General features: G+C 43.9%; 1 protein-coding gene across 6 annotated transcripts in view; it reads left to right on the plus strand.

The window, feature by feature from the left end:
- LOC105687336 overlaps positions 1-21,797 on the plus strand; it is a 245,110-nt gene that overhangs the window by 66,384 nt on the left and 156,929 nt on the right. For 5 of the 6 annotated variants that reach the window (XR_007277190.1, XM_048651020.1, XM_048651017.1 and 2 more), the window contains exons 4-5: positions 8,762-9,667; positions 11,582-12,498. Coding sequence is in view for 5 of the 6 variants with exons in the window: in XM_048651020.1 (XP_048506977.1) it covers positions 8,762-9,667; positions 11,582-12,498 (1,823 nt within the window). In the remaining variant the exon portion in view is untranslated. The remainder of the gene's footprint in view (positions 1-8,761; positions 9,668-11,581; positions 12,499-21,797) is intronic. The other variant, XM_048651018.1, reaches the window with a different exon arrangement.

Genomic DNA, 21,797 nt, shown 5'->3' on the forward strand with positions numbered 1-21,797 from the left:
GGATTTGTTTGTGAAAATTGCTTGCAAGTATTTCGTCGGTTTTACATCCCTTAAATTCTCTTTTTTAAACGTACGTACATTTCTTCTTTTTTTTTTTTTCTATTCCGGGTTCCCGATTTCCCGGTTTCGTCAATGAATGCGCTCCCTTCCGCCCGGTGGATCCTGTTTCGCCTGAAGATAAAAATAATAATAATAATAACGACGATAATGATAATAATCTTCCGGAAGCCCACAATTTTTACAGGTGCACGTGAATTCTGCTTAAAAGAAGCAGGTACCTGTTGTTTGTTTATCCTTCCCTTGATAAATAAATTTAAAAAAAATACAATTTTCACTTGTACGTATACTTTACAGGCCTCGTATATACGGGCACGCGTATTATACGTGATTTAAAAATGAATGAAAACCGTCTGCTGAAACGGATATTGAAGTGCTTTGCGTACGATATACGGTTTTGCTCTCTTCATTATATATATATATATATAGACACGGTACACGTACGTATTCGGATCACATGTGAAGATGAAAGATATCCGATAAAAGGAAATACATTCACCTATGCTTCATTTCGTTATTTTATTAAAATATTTTTCCCGAAAGGCTCTAAAAAGCTTTGATACGCGCTGTACGTACGTGGTATTAACGCCGATTCGCTTCGAATAAGAAAATGAGGGAAAAAAAAATTGCTAGTTAAAAAGAACTTTTCGGCGGGTAGAATTCGCGTACGCGAAGCCAATAACTCGATGGCTGATCAATGAGAATATAGACGAAAATTTCGACCCGAAGACAATAATGATAAAAATTACTTAACGTTACGCGTTTGTACAATCGCGCGCGTGTGTGCAGCGAGGTACTTTGTACGAATTGAGAATTTATTTGAGCGTAGAAATTTTCTCTTTGCACTCTTTTGTTTGAGCTTACTCGGTGGATTGGTCACCGCGGAGCGGCGTACCAGCCAGAGGCAAACTGTCCCTTCCAAACACATCCAACAAGTCCGATAGAATTATTCCTACATTTGCAAGAGACTACCGCGTTTCTGTTTATTCTGTATAGAACGCAGAGTGAAAATTTTAATTCGACAGTTACAGTGCGTACGGACGCTCGCCTCTGTTTTCATTGTATACGGGTATGTAGACGTAAGTACATAGATTTAAAGAGGATGATACCATAACCCAGCTACGAATGAGACGCGGGATAAACCCCGCTTTACAGCTTTATGCGAACGACGTAAACGACGATGGCTTTTTTTTTTTTTTACCAGCGATAAGAACATCTCGCTAAACTTATACCGGAAATAACGTTTCCCCCGGTAGTACGGAAATTTCCCGAGTTGTTTTTTTTTTTTTTTTCACGCCGCGTATAACCGCGGCATCGTGAAACGAAAAGGATGACCGTTCCGTCCGCTATAGGGATACTCTCTTCGGCTCGTCCGAAAATTTTATTCTACTCGGTGAATTTGAGAAGAAAAATCGCGTGCGGTTTTATTGTCGGCCGGCGCGATTTTCGGGATCGACGAAGACGGGATAAAAGTATACGCGTGTACGGTGCTGCTTTACTACCAGCGACCCCATTCAACGTCCCCCAATCGACAAAGTTGTTTATTCTCCCATACACCGGCGGCACCGCCCCGGTGACGTTTCTTTTATCCGACTCCGCGTTCAACGGCGATTGTCGAGAAAAGCTTTCCAATCCGCGTCGACTGATTAGATATTCAATTAGTTAATAAATTGAACCGCCAAAAGATCGCGGAACGCGGAAATTTTTGCCGTCGAAAAATTTTACACGGAAAATACGACTGTACGGGGTACATTGAATTTCCTAGTAGCTTTTCTCCGATTGTATCTCCGTGCGTATTCGGCTAAAGTGGATTGCGGGCAGCGGCTCAACGACGTTAACGAAATATTTTTGACTCCCGGGCGAACTTGTTTGCCCGTTGAAACGGTAGAAATAAATCAGATGGATATGAGCGATCGATCTCCCGCACGCGGACGAAGAAAATCGCCCTCTAACCGCAACCAAAAACTCGTCAGGGTTCCGCTTACGGGTAGGCGAAGAGAAGAAAAGAAAAAAAAAAAAAAAAAAAACAACGAAGGAAATAATCACCAGTCATTGTCGGGGTGCGGCGATCGTAACGACGACTCGCCGAAAGTTTCGCACGATCATCCCCTGATCTATTAATTGCGTGATTTTCTAGCGGCGCGTCTCGAGAAAACTGAGAACAGGATTAGAAAGTCCCGCGTAGCGAGGATTAGGAATCGGTTTACGCCTCCGCGTCAATAAGGATTATCGGGTCTCCCATCTCGGTGCGAGGATTTATTCCCCGTGAGAGATCCTCGCTCCGCGCGCGTGTGTGTGTGTGTCTCTCCGTATATCTATACGTCGCGTACGTACATTTGATACAGATTAAGGGTGGAGATGAGACGACGACGACGACTTAGCGTACCTAAGCGGAGCTTCGTCCTTGCACACGCTGTGGTCCTCGCAGCCGAAATTTATCAGTATTCGAGAAACGTCAAAGAATTTTTTCCACCCGCGACGACATGTGCGTTTTTCGTTCGACCTTTTTTTTTTTATTTCTTTTGCCGTTCACTCTTATTTTCTCTCGCGGTAAAATATGCTTCCTTAAGTCGTAACTTTGATAGCTGTTTTGTGGAATTATTGGGGTGTGTAATGTACATAAGAATAATATATGTACACGGCTATATATCCAGTGGGAAGCTCATAAGTCGGCGCGGTTGATGAGGGTGAGAAGGAGCGTCCCCTTCCCCCCCCCCTCCCCCTCCCCCGCGCTTCCCTTGCGAAGGAATATACGCGTATGTATGTTCTGGTCGGTGTTTTGATTACGGTCCCCTTTTGCGGGGGCGAACGGCGTCATCTTCTTCGCGCCTTCCACTTCCTGGGGACGCGATGACGCGTACGCGTCGCGTTTTATTATTCAGAGTGATCGGCAGGGTCTTCCTTCCCATATCTTTACCACCCTGTGACGCAAACTCAACCGTAAGAGATTGCCGCCTTTCTCTTCGTACCCTCTCTCTTTTTTTCACTACTTTTCTTCTCCGTCTTTATCTTTCTCCTCGCAACGAGTGGCGGTGTACCGTATGCAGTCTGCTAGCGTTTTTCTTCGGGCTTCAACCAAAGAACTCCTCTCCCCGTTGTATTAAAAGCACGTTTCATTACGCCCAGCCGACACGCCGCGGTAGCCTCTTTATTTTTTCTCCTTTTCTTTTTTTTTCTTTTCTTTCGTTTTATTCTTTCATCGGTAGGCGACACCAGATTAAATCGATGCCATGGGATGTTTCTTTCGAACGTCGATTATATTCATCCCTTTGAACCTTCGAATACGCGCAGTACGTCACGTGACGATCGACCCCACTTTACCGCGGCGGTGTTCGCGTACGCGAAGTATATCGTCGGATACGCCGACGATTAATCTTTTTTCGCCCGCAATTATTCGACGGTGTCTACCGCGAATTTCGAGTCGCGTTTTTTTTTTACGACGACTGACAAAAGTCTCGTTTGCTTTATGCCTACTCGAAAGAGAGATTAATAAAAATGTCGTACAATAAGCTTTTGACTGCACACATTTCAACGAGTGGGCAGATTACATATATCCAGTTCTTGATACAATATTATAACATAACCGACCGGAATATCTGGCTAGTCGTGGGATAATTTGTAGCCAAAGGTCTGGACATTCCGTGTAATGTACGATAGGCGTACACATAACTTCGACCTGAACTTCCGTCGACAAATTATAACCATTACTCGCGTCTATTTATTCGTGCGTTCGTATTTGTAAATTATGAACAAGTTTAGGTTGTGTTCAGGGCGTGCGCTCGGTCTTACGTTGAGCGAAGTTACGCTTTATTACTTCTTAACGCGTTCGTCATTCCGATTATACCTGTGACCACACCGATGTTAACCATATATCAGTCAGGATTTTACACGGTGATCAAGAATTCATTTTACAACCTTTTACATCCACTCCATTATGTCATCCTCGTCTAGGACTCTGGATCGTCGCGATTTCTTGCTCTTTTTTTTTTTTTTCATTCATTCATTCTTCTGGCACGTGCCGCTCCCCGTTCGCGAGCGTACACTCGACTTGATCGCGAGTGGTGCGGTTGGACATTTCCGTTGGCACAAATCACATCGCGTAGCGTCTAACCGCACCACTTGCGATTAAGCCGAGTGTACGTATGATGCGCGTGAAATGCAGTCCAACAGGGATTTCCCACGCGTTCGTTTTACAATTAGAAGTTAGACGTAGCCGAGTGAGGCGGGTGAGGTGCGTCGCGACGGGAAGCCCTCATATACAACGTTTTCTAAGCCCGGCGCAAGTTGTTAGCTGCGTTACGAGTGTAGGGTTTCGTAGATTCATCTCGTCAGTTATAGATGTTCACATCGGTTACCAAAAGTAGAGCAGCACCCAACTATTTGTTTTCTCGTGATTATTATACTCCTCTTTCCAGTCGTATAAACTTACGTCTTCGTGTTCGCTTACCTCATGCATATTTCATGCTCGAATCATACGGCACACGTTACCACCACGTACCGTTTTCACCGTAGATATAGTAACGAGTTTCACGAATATTATACGGGGCGAGTCGTCACTAACTTTCCAAATTGGAAGAACCTTCACTGGTGTAATTTTTTCCTTTCCTTCTTCATTCTGCAAACTATTCTTTGCTTGACTTACTTCACTTTTTCTATTTTCGCCTAAATTTTTCGTCGATCTTTCTCTTTTTTTTGAACGCATTTAGGAGGATTGGGTGCACCTATAGATATTCTCAGTGTTGTAACCGGGCTGTAATCCGGGCGAATTATTCAATTGGAAGATTATGGTATCGACGAGAATAATTATTTCACCGGTCGCTCCGCGATGATATTCTAGGCGGGGGGGGGGGGATTCTTTTTTCGAACTATTTCGAGTCCATTTTGTATTCATTAAACTCATCGTCCGCGGCAGCGTATTCGGAGCGATCGTGAATTACGCGTTTATATTGTATGCACAATATTCTCCGCGGGTTATTATTACTAATTTCATATATTTAGCCGGCTGGATTTAATCCGATCGATCTATCGATCGGGAGGATCACGCGCGGGACTACAACGGACGTTGTCGGTTGGTACACCATCGTCTGGTTCGACACACCGGATCCGGGGTGAGATCGGGTCGCGTGTTTACAAATGAATACGAACGCAATTATCTCCCGGCCTCGCGTGCTACCGGATAATTCCATTTTCAAACTGGCAGCTAGAACCGCACGGTCTCAGATATCTTACTTATCATCATCAGCCTCCTGCGAAATTGATACCCCCTTCCGACCCCCTTTTCCTACCCGCTTCGCGAGTCGCGAAAAATTATGAATATTATGAGTATATATCGTTTGTAACCGGGAAGGATTTTATCAAGCTTTCTTTGAGTATAATGTATATTTGTTCTTTTTTTTTTTTTCGATTCTGTGCGCTCTAATCATCCGAGCTAATTGACTCTAGTTAAAATTTGTAATGGTCTATTCATTCGGGCGAAACATTCGGAAAACATAAATTCATAGTACAACCCGATCGAAACAGAAAATAAAGTAGTTACCGCAAAGTTTATTGTGATTAGTGACTCGTAAAGGTGGAACTTTTTTTTTTTTTTACGATTTTTCTAAGCGCCACAATCTCTGGATCACCGTAATGGCTCGATTAATTTATGAACCCGGTCGTTACGTACGAACCGCTACGACGAAAGTGACCGAGACGCGTCTTCGTCGTTAAGCAGATTCTCGAATTACTTGGTTTCTTTTTTTTTTTCCCTTTCTCGCATGCCCATCGGTACGTATTCTAAATTCTGAACATAAAGATACTCGTCATTATTTTTCTCTTAATTAATCGCGCAAAGTACGTTGCATACCCGAGAATCGCGTTGGTTGAAAAAATGAAAAGGAATCTCCCATCGCGTCGATAATTTTGTTTGCTCGTTCCACTCTTCGAAGAAATATTCGTTCGATTTTTTTTCCCCCTCTCTCATTCTCATCGAATGTGCGCGCGTAATTGTTGTGCCCGAATTTTATAGACGCGTACGGCACTTTCAAAGATTGCGATCGTAATTTCGTTTTCGTCGAGAGTTGTTTTGGACATTAATCAAAAGATTTTACACCTAGATTTTCATTCGAAAGTAACGAGTGGCGGAGTCGAGCCGAGCCGAGCCGAGCTGAGTGGAGTGGAGTGAAGTGGAGTGGAGTGGAAGTGCTCGTAATTCTTAGCCCGTTGGATATTATCCAACGACCTTTTTGGGCCTTCTTCGACACCCTAATTGTATGTATTCGAGGAGTGAGAGGAGATAAACAAGATCCTGTCGGTAGCCCGGGCGTCTGCAGTCTTCATTACTGCAGCGGTTCGTAATAACCGACGTATGCCCCGGAGCCCGTATTTGAGAACTTGCGCAAAGTAACCACACGTATATAACGTAGGTACTCCGTAACGCGGTATCGTGAAAATGACGACCCAGAAACGCCTAAAAAGGATCAAGAAACGTAACCGAGGTGCGTGGGAACCGAAAATCACCGTCACGCGAATTTCCCCTACCGGAAAAGAAAAATGAGATAAATCGATTATACTTTGCCCGATTCCTTCAAGTCTGATGTATATATATAAGCGGAACGTAAAATTAGCGCGTCGATCCGGACGATGAGTTTGGTGTTCGAAAAATCTGGAGTAGGAATTTGAGGGCCGTTGCGAAAAAATTCATTTCGCGTTTTCAGATATCACGCGGAGGCGGTGCTTTAGGCTCTGCGGGAGCGAATCCTCGGTGGTGTAACGTCATCGCCTCGGGCTCGACACCGTTCTGGAAAGGCTGAATTTTGCCGAGGCACGTCTTGCAGTAAAACCTTAATTAACCCGGTCCCTCGAATTTATAATTAAGTGTATTAAGTATACTACACGCTACGTAACGCGCGATCTTCCTACGCGTAGAATTACAAAACCCTCTCGAAATAAAGAACGGATAGGCGGGAAAATTCTTGAAAATTTTCAACCCGATCGTTACACACCGACATTTTCGATTATCATCCCGGTTACGTGCGGGAAATGTACAACAACGCGAAAAAAATAATCTACTTGTTTTTTTCTTTTTGTTTTCTATACATATATCGCATTAGCCGTATCTACGCGTGATCTCGTGCCCCGCGACCGCAGCAGCATGTAAACAAAATTTTGTCCGGTTGGTCGGTCAGTGTTTACAACCCACGTCGGGGCTATTCGTTTTCGATGAAACCGTGTGCAACGTTAAAGCAGTCCCATGCGGCCAATAAAGGTCACTGTACAATGCACCGCAAAGTGCATTCATATTATAGAAATATTACTATACAGCCACGAGGATAGCGCACGATTTTTAGTCTGCAACATTACGTGCCCGTGTGTGTGTGTGTGGTGTGGTGTGGTGTATACCTGTGTCGCGAATATTATATTACGTGATATCGTGAATATTCGTTTATAATTATTGTCATTATGTGTACGTACCGCGGTTGCAAAAACTGGACATTCTCCACAAAAAGCTAATAAATCTCTAAGCCTATCTGTACGTGGTACGTACGGTATTTCTTATGGGAGTGTCTGCAAAACGACGAAGGGGCACTTAGCGCCATATTCCGTCGAAAAAAGACAAAAAAAAAGATCAAAAAAGTAAAAAAAAAGAAGGGAGAGAAAACCAAAGAAACGTAAAACAAAACGTCTGTAAGGGCTTTGCTTAATAAATAAAATCCAACGCCGTTTCTGAAGGGGGGGCGTGCCTCGTTCCTCTTTTTCTCTTTATATTATACCGGTACACATAGAGAGAGGGCGGCAAATAATGCCTGCTGTTTTTGTGATGGCCGGGGGTGAAGGGGGAGAAAGGAGGGGCAGGAAGCGGGGGGGGGGGGGGATGAGTATCGTTTGGATATTACGAAGGTGATAGGGGCCTTAAAGTTTGCCTCTACGTTCCCCCTCAACCCCCTGAAAATAAAATGAAAATGAAAAAAACAAAAAAGAGGGGGAGTCCAGCCACAAACCGGTTCACACCTCGTCGACGTAATACGTTATACGTGAACGGCATTGTCGATGTCCGAGATATAGTATCGCGGGATTCAGAGAGCTTTGGGGCATCGCAACCGTATTCTACCAGCAGCAGCGGCAGCGGCGGCGGCAGGCGAACAACATCGGGCTCCTCGTCGACGCACTTAGACGGACAATTTTCTCGTATATCGCTTCAATTTTATTTCCTTTTATTTTCGCGTTTCGCGCGTTCGCTCGGATCAAGCCGCGTCCTCGGTCCTATCTCTTTACAGCGATCTGAATTTTTCCTGTTTTTTTTTTTCTTCTTCTTCTTCTTCTTTTCTTCGCCTCCGTTCCGATTTTTTATTACAGGTTTTCCGCTGCTTTTACCAATGGGAATTTTCGCCGATATGAGGTAGAGTCTGATTTATCAGGACACGTTTCAAAAGGAATCCGCAGAGATTCGAAGGATTTCCGTTATGCATACGTAACGTAAATTACAATGAATCCCATCGATGAACGGAAAAAAAGATATCGATAAGGTTTCGCAATTTTTTTTTTTCTCTTTTGCTCTCCATCTGTTTTGGCCTAAAAGACAGATCGGTATGTACCCAGAGAGAAGAGACTTCGACGCCTGGGGGAATCTAAGAATAAGACTGAGCGAAAAGTTTTTTTCACGAAACACGTACCCCTGTTGAATTTCAAATCTGAAGAATTTTTTTCTTTTCATTTCGTGTTACAGATAAACATGGAGGCTGTCACATCGACGGATTACAATTCGGCTAATCTGAGCCGAAATTTTAATCAAGTCGGTTTCAATACCTACAATTATTCGCAATTCGAACAGAGGATAAAACCCAAGCAAATTATGAAGTACGGCGAGGAGTACACGGATCACAGCGGTCACCATTCCCAGAGAAATTCGTCGAAAATTGGGCGACAGGATTTCAGAACGAACCTGAAATATCCCCAGGAGAGTCTGGCAAAATTTGAGGAAAGATACACGAGAAGTCATTCGCAACCCGAACGACAACATCACGCGCATAACGAGACGAGATCCAAGTCGCAGGACTCTCGGGAATTGACTTTTTACGAAATTCATCCACCGCCGACGCAAAAACAGCACGAGAGCCAGTACACGACCTTCCACAGACATAACGAGAAGTCTGGCAGAGATACCGGGAAGAACGAACTGAAATTTTACGAGATCGACGGTCCGCCTCCGCCGGCGTCCGAAAAAGTGAAGGAGGTGAAGTTCAGCCAGTCGGAAAAATTGGACAAGCGAGAGAAGGAGAGGGAGAGAGATCGGGAGAGGGAGAGGGCCGAGAACGCGATCACTATTTGCAATCAGACCAGAGGAAATTCGAACGTTATTCTTCCGGAGGGGAAATCGGTACCTCCGAAGTACGACGTGAACCGAGGGCAAAACGGCCCCGGCGATCCCGCGTCCGAAAATCAACCGCCGAATTACAAGAAACCCGCTCATTGCACCTCCTTCGTGGAACCGCCGAAATATCGTCCCTACGATCGGCCCCCCAGGTACCAGGAAACTCTGCCTCCGAAGGGGGATCCGCCGCCGAAATATCTTCAGGATCCACCAAAGTATTCCGAGGTAACCAAAAGGCACGAGGATTCGAAGCGTGGTCAGGTGGGTATTATAGCGTATCCTCACGCTGGGATATATAGCCGTGAGCTTTACACGACGTAATTACAATCACCTCGAATAAGATTCTCGTCTTTATCTCCTCGTTCTTCTCGCGTTCGTGCAACGTTTTCTCTCTCGTTCTTTCCTTCCTCTTGCTTCCTGCTTCACCGGACGGCCCGGAGCGGACAAACATACGTCTGTACGTATATATGCGTAAAATGAGACGTCGCTTTCACCGGAAGCGAGATATTAAATAATTATTTCTCGCGCAGAAACGCACTTCAGGTTTTATCGATCGTCTCGATAATTGCTCGGTTTTTTTTTTTCAATTTATTCGCTCGTCGATCTCTCGATAAATCATCGCGTTTTTTTTTCTATCGAATCTTTTCGTAGACTGCAATTCCGTCCGCAGATCGATTCGCCTCTCATCTGAATTCCGTACTATATGTAGACGTAGGTATAGATTCATATGTGGGACATTCCACGTCTAATGGGCCGCTTTTTCGATGCTTCAGAGGTCTGAGAAACGATACTCGAACCACTTGTTAAGTTAAGAATTCAAAATTTCCAAGAGCTACGGTTTGTGGTACAAAATTCAGGATGCTTTTTCTATGAATTATTGCATGAAGAAAATGAATACGTCGATTGAATTGAGTTAGGAATCAATCCCATCGAGATATCCGTGATTTTTCACATTTCAAAGCGATAAAATGACGTATCTTTCAGATTCGGATTCCTGAGATCAAAATACATAAGGATACTATAAAAACTCCGATTAAAAAAATTGTTCATTTTTGACCCCAAAATTGAAAAAACTCCAAGGGGTACCCCTTTGGATTTTTTCGATTTTTGGGCCGAAAATGAAGTATTTTTAAAATCGATCGCAAGACACTTTTCTAACGTATTTTGACCCCAGGAACATGAATCCGATGGTCAAATTGAGCTACGAATTTTTCCTATCGCGATATCTCAATTTTTCTGCTTCAAAAAGTGAAAAATTAGCGATAACTTTTTAAATTTTGTAGATAGATCAATTTGGCTTGTGAATTCGAATTTCTGAGAGCAAAATACATAAGAATAGCATGGGAAACTCGATAAAAAAAAATATCGATTTTTGACCCCAAAATTGAGAAAAATCCAAGGGGTACCCCTTTGGATTTTTTCGATTTTTGGGCCAAAAATGAAGTATTTTCAAAACTGATCAAATGACACTGTTCTTACGTATTTTGACCTCAGAAACACAAATCCGTTGGTCAAATTGAGCTACGAATTTTTTCCATCGAGATATCCTTAATTTTTCACTTTTTGGTTCGATAGATAGGTGATAACACGATCAATTTTTTAGATAGATTTCTCCGACTTGGCAATCTTCAATTCAGTTAAAAAGTAAAAATGTCGAAAACATCGAATTCCAGATATATTTTGGAAAAAGTGGCCCGTTCGACGTGGACTACCCCACACACCAACATTCGTACCAGTTGAAACGGAAATCAATCGCCTGTAGGTGGTCATCTCACTTAGCGTGTTAATTAATTAGTTGATAGATCTTTGTTAGCCGAAACAGAGGAGCTTTTAGGTGCGATCCCTAGCCCTCTGATGTACGTACACATGTACAGCTTGTCGAGGGATGAAAACCGGGAGGGCGTAACCCAGAAAAAAATGTGCGAATACCCCTGTCGAAAAAAAAATTTTGCAAAATCCGAAGGAACAGAAAAAAAACTTTGACACTATTAGTTGACGATGAAGAGCTTTGGAAAAAGGTTCGCGTACAGGAGGATAAGGATAACGTTAATAACACCGATAGTTACATCGTAATGGTTAAGGGCATTCGTATCGCGTACTACGCATGCAAGTTGTACACAAGCGGTAATACCTGCATCTTGATATCGCGTTACTTTTTCTGTTACGATATCACAGGAGGAAAGGCGTCGTCGTGTTGGACGCAGCCTGGCGCCTGGATCGGAGACAGCCGGCACAACGATTCTTGCCAGTATAACGCCGACCGCGCGCGAAGCAGCACGTGGCCCATCGCGGCAGAGGTCTTCGCAAAGGGGAAACGACGTGCGTTCGAGGGTCGAGGACTCTTCGGGAGTAGGAGGCGGCGGCGTAGTCGTAGCTCGTACGGGTGGGGACGATGAGGTCGTCGAAGGGATTCAGGTCGTCGTGACCGCCCCGCGAGAGGTGCAAGACTCTTCGAAATCGGATATGTTGAAGGCCCAGGTGGCGAGGGCCCAGGAGGGGTTGACCGGCGACAAGTTCAAAGGGACCGTCGACGGTCCGTTAAAAAGTGGAAGTGAAGTGACGCAGGTAAAGTGCGTCGAGAAGTTGACCAACCCGAGCGAAAAAACAATAAAATGTTGTTCCTCCTCTAACGGAGAGTCAAAGTCGAAGGTCACCAGCGGTGCGGAGGGCGGCAAAAATGTCGAGAAATCGAAGGGCGCGGGTCACGATCAAGGGTACAAAACGGAGAACATCAAGTACTACGGCGAGTTGAAGGGCTACGATTTCAAATCGTACGGTAATATCGACAAACCGCCGAGTTCCTCGGCCCACGAGAAATCCCACCAGTATTCGTCGCACGACAAAAGTCACGCGAAATCGCTACAGGGTTACGCGCAATCGAAAATCAATCACGTCGAACCATCGCCGAAAAGTGTTTACAGTGACAAGTACAGTGATTCGTACGACGGGAAACACTTTTATCACAGGTCATCGTCTCATCAACAGAAACCAAATCTTTTTCAAGTTTATCAAGAAACGAAATATTCCTACAACGTTAGCGGCGTGCCCGGTACACCTGCTCAAGCCAGCGCTGCAGCAGCTTTTTTCGCAAGGTAAGCGACGACGATTTTCTTCTTATTTGGTTGTTCAATTTTTTTTTGTCACATTTTTTCACGCAATCGCGTCGGTACCACTTGACGTTATCCGATGACGAAAGAAGACAAAAAACACATCGGAAGCAACCGATAATCCGAGGGTTGATTCTTTCAAAAAGATTGCATAATAATTAATCGGAGGTGAGACGAAAAACGAGGATCCAAACCAGGGGTTGAATTATATTCACCGAACATGCGTGCGATAAAACTACGTAGGTTGGTCACCTTTAGGGTCGGTGGGATGGGTCAGGTGGCGCTTAATGGGAGTTGTTTCGTCCTCCACTTCTTGTATTCGCGAGGTCGTTTGAAGTGTTGTTTATCTTTTTTTTCGTTTTTCCCGTTCCGTTTTTGCGCGACACAAAGGTCGAACGAGACTATACGGGATACTCAGGCGAAGAGAGCTTCGCACGGTCTAATGCTATCGGAGCATCCGCGAAACAAGTTGTTACGGGGCACCCTTTGAGATCTGAAATAATATGAAGAGAGAACCAGATATGCAGGAAACCGGCTTCCACTTGGTTTCTCGTCATTTTCTTCCATTCCAGGTATTGACCTAATAATCTAACTTCCTCCTCTTTTCTTTTTTTTTTCTTTTCTCGTCCGTATCTCCACCTTCCTCAACCATAAAACGCTTTTCAGCACCACGGCAGCTTTTGTAACCGGAAAGCTGCTAACTCGGTCCGCGATACGTTTGGCTCTTCGATATTCGTATACGCGTGACTCGACTACTCCGCGCGGTGCACCTTTTCATGCCGTAGTAACTAACAATCTCTAATTAAGGTAACGGAATGCATAACGAACTCGGTTTATTCAATAAGTCTCTTTGCTAACGAATTCTTGATCGGTGAAATAACGCGAAATGCAAAAGTTTATTCGGAGAGTTGGCGTTTGCCAGACGTGTATCTCCCCGCTATATGCGAATTGCACGTTGTGAGAAGGTAGCTGATAAGTACGTACGTACGAGGGATAACAGATAGAGCGTAGTCAAGAGTGCGCATACGTTACGTAACCGATAGAGAAATATCCTTAGCGAGAGAAACTTAACTAACCGTAAGTGTATAGTCGTAACTCCTTATGGTATAGTTTAAGAGGACTCGGGTATACAGGCATACAGGTGTAACGTGTTCGGCCAGAATTCACAGATCTTGGAGATCCTCCCTCCCACCCTCGCGACCCCGCATAATACAGCTTCCTACGTTCTACGTGTATTGCTCTACGAGATAGTTAGGTGGGTACTATCAAAGGAATTCCCCTTGAATTCGTGCCTCTGGCGGAGAATTCATAATCCTACCTTTGACGTGGTTTGAGGTCCTTACGCTCTATAGTCTCGTAGCTGTTGTCCCGTGGCAATCTTACCTTACCTCACCTCACCTCACCTCACCCGAGACCAAAACCCAAAATCTAACTGAACCTAACGCGGACAGGGAGTAATTGTAAGCCGGTTTCACCGAGGCCCCCCCCCGTACATCCAAATCCATTTGCAAATTTCTACTATAGCATTACCTTACCCTCCGGTTCTCTATGGAGGATATATCTTGGACGGGGCGCCGCACGCGCGACGATTTTCCATACCGCGGATTCTATTGGCTATGGCGATTCCGATTCCGATGCTACGAGTTGCAGTTCGCCGCTCACGTAATAGGATGCCCGGGTTTACATCGTCCTCGCTTATACTCCACAACTATTCAAATCGCGATTTTGATTCCGGTAGCTTTCGGCTAAATAATTCCGGTGGTGATCGGCGCCCGTAACTCGGCATTGGAATATTCGACGGTCGCGTGAAATAACTCGGAACTACCAAAGATTGTTCGAACAATCGGAGGAGTTATTCTGTACGAAGAGTGAACGGTAGAAATATAGAGAGGCAAGGGGAGATGGACCCTAATTAAGTTTACTTTTTCGTTCCGTTCTTTTGTTCTCTCGGGGTGGTTCTCTTACTTTTTATCATCCGTAAGTTGATTGGCTCCGCCGTTACACTTGTACGTATAACCTACCTATTGCAAAGACTCGCCGCGGACGGTATTAAAAATAGAAAATAAACTTTTCTTGCCGTATTACGTTATGTATACATACATATATAACGCTGTTTGCCTAGCGGAGTCTTAGGGGGTGGTGCATCGGGGATGCGGAATCTTACGCGAAAAAATAAAGAAAGCGGAGTTATACACTCCGGTAGGTACTGTACACTCCGCCGCTACGCTATACCAGCAGTAGTGCATATCGCCGTACCTTCTGCTCCTGGTGAATAATTGTAACAAGCCGGTATCGGATACGACCCCTCCCCAACGTGTAATTAGTTTCTTCTTTATACTATTTTGCTCGTTTTCAGTAACAACTGACGATCTACAGAATTGCCTCTACGCCCCTTACAGATATCTTCCCTATACCGTGTACCACCCTTCCTCCGTAAACTCGTGAAAAGTTTTCGTCTTCCTTGTAAACATTATACATATGTATACGTATACTTGCGAGTAATGTACCATAGATAAAGGGTATTATGCTCGGAAACTGTACGCAGGCAAAGGTTTTAACGGTAGATAGCCAACTACTATCTACCGTTAAAAAACTAATCGACCCAAATGACGAGCTGATGAAACAACTACCTTCTATCATACCAAAGCTTTGCGATATCGATCCCGCTCTGATTATTTCTATGTACCTACCTCATCGTCCGAAGTTTGCTCACGGACTTTTACTTTTTGTTACCGAACACTCACGGCGATCTGCAGCGAATTTTGTTCGAACGTTTTCCATGAAATTTATGAACGAGAAAGACTTTTTTCATCGAAATGAATTTTTCATCATTTTACCGAGAGCTGCAGCGGAGGAGTTGGTCGATGAATATTAGAGCCTAATTTGATGGAGTTTTAAGGGTCGTATTCGGTCTTCGTACGGTAACGACGACCGTGTTATACGTGCTCTACGTACGTACCTACAGTCAATCTGCATTATTATAGACGTTTGAAGAACTCAGCTGCCGAATCGTAAAAAGAATATCATTATTTCAGGGCGTCTCAATTTCTTTTCTCCCGTTACAACATCTCGGAAGTTAAACTTTTTTAAAACTCCGCAGGTAGCTCGTTAGAGATTTAAAAATTTATCACGAAATAACGAGTTTTAATAAACGCCGTATATATACGGGCGAGCTGAAGGTTTATGTACCTACCTTTAAAAAAAAAAACTAAAAAAACGAGTAAAAATAAAAATTATCCTAGGCAAGAACGGAGCCTCGCTGGCAGCCTCTCGTCAAGCATAAATTTAATTGAGCATCATCCCATGTATAACCCCTCTGTGAACGTAACTTCTTCGCAATATACGCGAACCTCGACCTATGGAACGAGGGATGATCATTTCGGCAGAAAAAAAGTACGCCGGATTTGGTTATTTATTTATTTACCCTCGGTTTTTTTTTTTACCGGTTAAAATTAAATCCTCCCGCGGACGGTTTTATGAATATCGCCGTGTATTTTACGCAACGTCGAAAATAACCGGAACTCATTCCATCGAAAAATTAGAACAAAAAAAAAAAAAAGAGAAAAAAAAAATGGCGATGATATCGACGGTGCGATGGAATCCTGGAAAACCGTGCGATTCCGTGGTACAGAGAATCGTCAGAATTCTGGTGACAAATTTTTTTTTTGTTTTTTCTGTTTTTTTTTTCGCTCGTTAAACTCGACGAATGACGACAACGTCGACTGTGGGAGTGCAGCAGCGTCGTATTTCTATCGTTTATCCAAGGAACTAGCTGCGCTCCTCGTAGCGATGTAAGCGGGTGAAAACGACAAAATACTCGGAAAACTCTCGAGTGCCTCTCGAGGCTCACTTCCGGCCAGGTTGTCCGGACCATTTCGATGAAATAAAATCTCTAACCGTAAAGGAAGGTCGGAGAAAGAAAACGGCGACGTACGAGGACTGTAGGTATAACGTACGTACGAACGCGACTCGGCTTCACTATCGGCTGCGTCAAACGGAAAAAGACGCTCGAAACGCACTCGAAGTAGCTACTTTATCCTGTGCGGAAGAGAAGAAAAAAAAAAATGGGAAGGGAAGGGAAGGGAAGGAGTCGTCGCGTAACAGCTGCGCTCCGACGTATGACGTGAAATGACGATTGAGATTGAAAATCGATATGAAAAGTCGAGCGTGGGGAAAACTTGATTTCACCGGTAATTCTTCTTCGTTCGCTCACCCTTACATTTTCTTCGGGTACGCGTACGCGTACGACTCGGCGCTACGCGAACCGAGCACGAGATGATCCCGTAATAGGCGAGAGTTCTATAAAAGGAGATAAGGGACGATTTTGACACCCTTTTCGTTGCACGGGAAGAGCCAACAAAACTTTCGGTACAGGTATATTTACGTTTGAACGAAATTGGAAATCGGAGCCAACAAGGATTTCCATCTCGAAGCTCTGTGTACCACCCACTACGGTACATACCTTCTACTTCGCCGCGTAATCTTTGTTGAAGTTTCAAAGCTTTGTACGTGCATACAAGATGGAAACTACGGACTCGTAGTATTTCCTAAATTAGCAGCTCCTCGTCGCGATCTCTCGTTTTTTTCATCCTTCCATCGTTTCGATAATTATCTTTGCGTCGTACTTCGTCTATATCTAATAAAGGAGGGAGTTCGATTTTCGTGAGATTACACGGTGCGTAAATTGAAATTTCTCTCTCTCTCTCTCTCTCTCTTGTGTCTTCACACCTGCGTACGATATACTTGTTCTCGAAACTAATGGAGACGGAGTCCCCGAGTGAAAAAAGAACACGATAAATAAATAAACGAAGGGAGCCGAGAACAAAAATCGTTTAAAATCATCTTTGACTAATAGATAGGTATGAGAAGGTATGACCATATGCACCGTATGTAAATCTTTTAAATATTCATAGGCGTTAGAAGCGAGAAAAATGACAGGTTTGAAACACCGTCTCATATGTTTTATAATATCGAGATATTCGACCTATACCTTATACCCTCCCATGTGTGTACCTATGTGTATTTAATACATATTTATGGGCGACCCGTAAACTTTGAATAAGTAGAAAACCATCAGGATCAGTTGTTCATTTCGGTTGACGTCTAAAACGGACGTGACCAATAAATTTTCTTCGAACGTACATCCGACTTACGAGATACAACGAATAATTTTTCCTTTCACTCTCCGTTTTCCGAAACGTAAAATGAAATAACATCGTGAAATGAGAACAGAAAAAAAAATCCGAACGAAGAAAGGATCGGAAAGCTTTTGGACAACGTAATTTCGCTCTACATTCAAACTTCATAATCGGTTCAAATATTTAATCGCTTTTTTTTCACTCGTCATATTTATCATAAAATTCGGTTTAGCCCGTTGGAAATGAAAGGCGTTTTATTTTTTTTTTATCAAGTAAAAGGATATTCGATTTAGCGTCGTACATCGTCTAGACAAATGAGGGGCGGGTGGTGGTTGATCCCTGTACTTTCTGGAGCACCGCTACCTCCTAATTCCAGGGTCACCGGATCGGAACCGACGTCGGTCGTTCGTCGTCGTCAGAGTCGCCGTAGTTCCGCAACAGGTAGCTGCGGCGCGCGCCCCCGTGTCTCAACCCTCTCCATTATATTCATATCATGTAAATGCGGCAGCCTCGAGTCGGCCACCCCCCCCCCCCCCCCCCCCTGCCGCTGCACCTCAGCCCATCGTCGGATTTAATATGCTACGAATAGTGGCAGCTATAGGTATACAGGTGTGCGGGAACACGAAATATATAACGTGGAGCGGGGCGCGGGCGGGCGTCTGCCACCCTGCTTTACATTTATTATAATAGGATAATAGCGAACGTTTCAAAACTCACTCTTATTATATGTACAATGGCCATCCTACCGTTGGTGCAACGGTGCAGCTGTGATTTAACAACCCTCGAGAATAATTTGTGTGCTTGGGATCTTCCTTTTCCATTATTTAATACCCGATTCCCCACAATTTTTTCATTCGAACACTTTGCTGCGGCTATTTATACATGGGATAGGTCAAGTTCATCGCCACGTATATATATATATGAAAACTTGTCAAGTCGGATTATATGTTACGTGCCCGTGTATACCTATCTACGTCGGAGTGTCGTTATTTTACCCTTGAAAGATTTTTCATTCTTCACTGGATTTTTCAAGTTTCTTTTTTTCTTTTTTTTTTTCTCGTATACCTGATGTACAACCCTCGACAAACAATTTAAGTAATTGAACTCTTTTTCCCTGATAATTAATTGCGCGCGTATTCGACGTATAGGTATACGTATACCTTTATATCGCTTGAATTCAATTACTCAAATTAACCCCTCACGTTTCCCGGATACGAATCATACCTATAAAGTTCGGTCGTTACGGTCGAGGGGGGGGTTGAACGTTAAACAAAAAATAATTACGCGGGTACCGAAGCAATAACAACGGACTTTATTTCCGATTTATTTATTTCTCGCGACTCTTCGATCGAAAGAAAATGAAGAGGAAATAAAAGAGTGTACGGTATAAAAAATGAATAAATGTAAAGAGTGATTAACTTCGGGAGATTGGTTTCTCGGACAAAAGTGTAAGCGCGTATGGTGCGTCGGAATTTTATTACTCGTCATCTGCTGTATACGTATGAAGAATTTTAATGAGTTTGAAATCGATTGTACAAACCGGGGACGGTGGGTAATCTTTCGGAGATTGAAAACCGAGGAATATAATTACGGAAAAGAAACGAACGAACGAACGAGAGTGTTGGTACATATCGAACGGGGATACGCGACCTCGCCAGATATATTCCACGCGCGAATGGGATTTTCAGATTTCCCGAGACGAGTCGCGAATTCGTTAAGTTTGTCGAATTACGATATCTTTTCGCATATCCATGAGGTCTCGTACGCCCATTCGTAAGGAAGAAACATTTACATCTACGTACAATGACGAACGAGCCGTCGCACTCGCCCTTCGACGACGAACTTGCGATCCGACGATTAATTACTCGGCATTATTGTATCACAACGATTCGAATCAATTTGGTACGTATGGCCACGGGGGTTCCGAGCTTCATATATCACCCCGAGCCGCCGCCATAAAGCCGAGAAAAATAGAAGGGAGGGGGGGGGGGGGGGCGGTGGAGTTCGGGGGAAAAGTGAGGGAAAGAAAAAACATCGTAGGTACGTGATCGTAAGGCGCAGCGCGACTCATAACCACGGGATTTGTTGTAAGTCTCCGTAAATGAAGTTTCCCTTTTCTTTTTCTCTTTTTGCGCTTTAACAGCGGTTCCGAAGCGTCAAAAATTTTTTGTCCAAATGATGAGATGAATTGGTTCTTTTTTTTTTTTTTTTTCATTTCGTATTAGAATTTTTCCACCGCGATCGGAGGGGTTTTTTCATGTTCGTTTGACCGCTGACTCGGAGATATTTGAGATCCGGTATTCATTCGCGGAGAAAGGAGAAGAAAATTGGATTGAGTGAACCCCCTTCGGTTCATTGCTGGCCGGCCGGGCCATTGATGTCCGGTATGCCGAGTATTTTATGTGCTGTACATACTTCAATTATTTTTACGTTTTTTATCCTTTACTCTCCTCGCTTTTTACCGTTCGGTCTTTTTCACGTCGCTTCGACTTCCAATATATAAATGTGTACACACACCGCGGCGGTCGAATAGCGGAACGTTTTTAATTTTTTGAAAAACAGAACCGACCGGGCACGTGCTACGAATTTCATTTCCTCAATTGTTTTAATATTCACATCAGGCTACTCTCTATCTCTCTCTCTCTCTCTCTCTCTTTCTCTCGCTCTCCGACGCAGTGACTCTCAAAACCACGAATAATTTTTCATTATTTATCACTTTTTTTTTTTCTCTTTACAAAACAATCGATGATCAATCGTTGGAAAAAAAGCTGTAAATTGAAAAGCGAATAATTTTCACGTCCGTGTACACGACGCGCGTGTGTAAATCCTTGACTAATTTGATCCGTACGCGGCCCCGATTCCGTTGTCTCAAAAGCGAAACGTTTAAAAGGCGGTTTGAAATAATTTACTTCACATTATAATCTGAACTTTGGGCTTTGAAAACGATTAAGATACGCCTCCGATATATAACGTATGCATTTAGAGAGACAGGCGGCGCACCCACGCGTTTTGTCCCTCATACGCGGAGCTTGTGTATACCTATTCACAGCGTTATGTAAGGACGCGTGTAACGTAGCCATATACATGACAAAGATGCGGGGAAGTCGGTCGTACGGCGTTCATTGTAACCCCGTTATTATATTCTAGATTCAATTACAGATCTTGACAGGTGGTCAACGCCGAAGATTCGGTCTATATTCCACGCTCACTTATTGCTCGGATAAGGTCGTTGCATACGGAGAGTCAATTACTTTCACAACGCTCCGTATACCACTTTGTCCTCGGAATCGAAAGACGAGACGTGTTTTTTTTTTTAATTTTTATTTTTCCGCATTCGTTTACCCGGTTTTCTCGTTTCGCTGCGAGCTCCTCATCACCAAAATTTTCGATGCATCACTTTTTTTTCTCTCTGCTTATCGCGGGGTAAAGTTCGAGGTTCGGCATTTTGGCGCATTATAAAAGTCGACGCGGAGAGGCCTAATAAGCCGATAAAACGGTTTCCTCATTCGGCAGGGGTCGTCAGACTCGACTGGACAACCCAGACGCACGTGAGACGATTCCCCAAGCGTCTCGTCGTCGCGACGACGCGGAGTATGAGTGTGCTTTGGCGAGTTCGAACTTTTTGGCCGTTCGTTTCAATCATCGCAGGTGCAGGTGGCCCAGGTGGTCCGCGGTATAAAAGTATAAAAGTGCGCGTGGAAAAACGCGGGGATGTGCAACTCCGATGGCGTCCGTTGCGTAAACGCGGAAGAAGAAGAAATTCCAGAAACGTCGCATCTTGACGGGAAAAAAAAAAATGTTCCATTTTTCTTTCTACCGGTACTCTCGTTATGTTAGCCTCTTGAATATGAAATTCCATCACATTGTTCGGTAATTACACGGAGAGGATGTGTCGCCATATTTGTTGACCTGTGCAGGTTCGTCGTTATATTGGCTGCGTCGAGAACTGCATAAGTTTACGGACTCGGGGGTGAGGCGTACGAGGCGGCGGTGGGACGTGTACGGCGGCGACGGAGGTAGTCGTAGTCGTGATAATAGCGACGGTAATAATAATACGTAAACGTATACGTTTAACAGTGAATGGATATTTTTACTTTTCCCGAAGTTTGAATTGAGTCGTTAGCCTGGGTAACAATAAAGTCCACT

This window comes from Athalia rosae, chromosome 2 (genome assembly GCF_917208135.1).
Source record: "Athalia rosae chromosome 2, iyAthRosa1.1, whole genome shotgun sequence".
Taxonomy (NCBI): Eukaryota; Metazoa; Arthropoda; class Insecta; order Hymenoptera; family Athaliidae; genus Athalia; species Athalia rosae.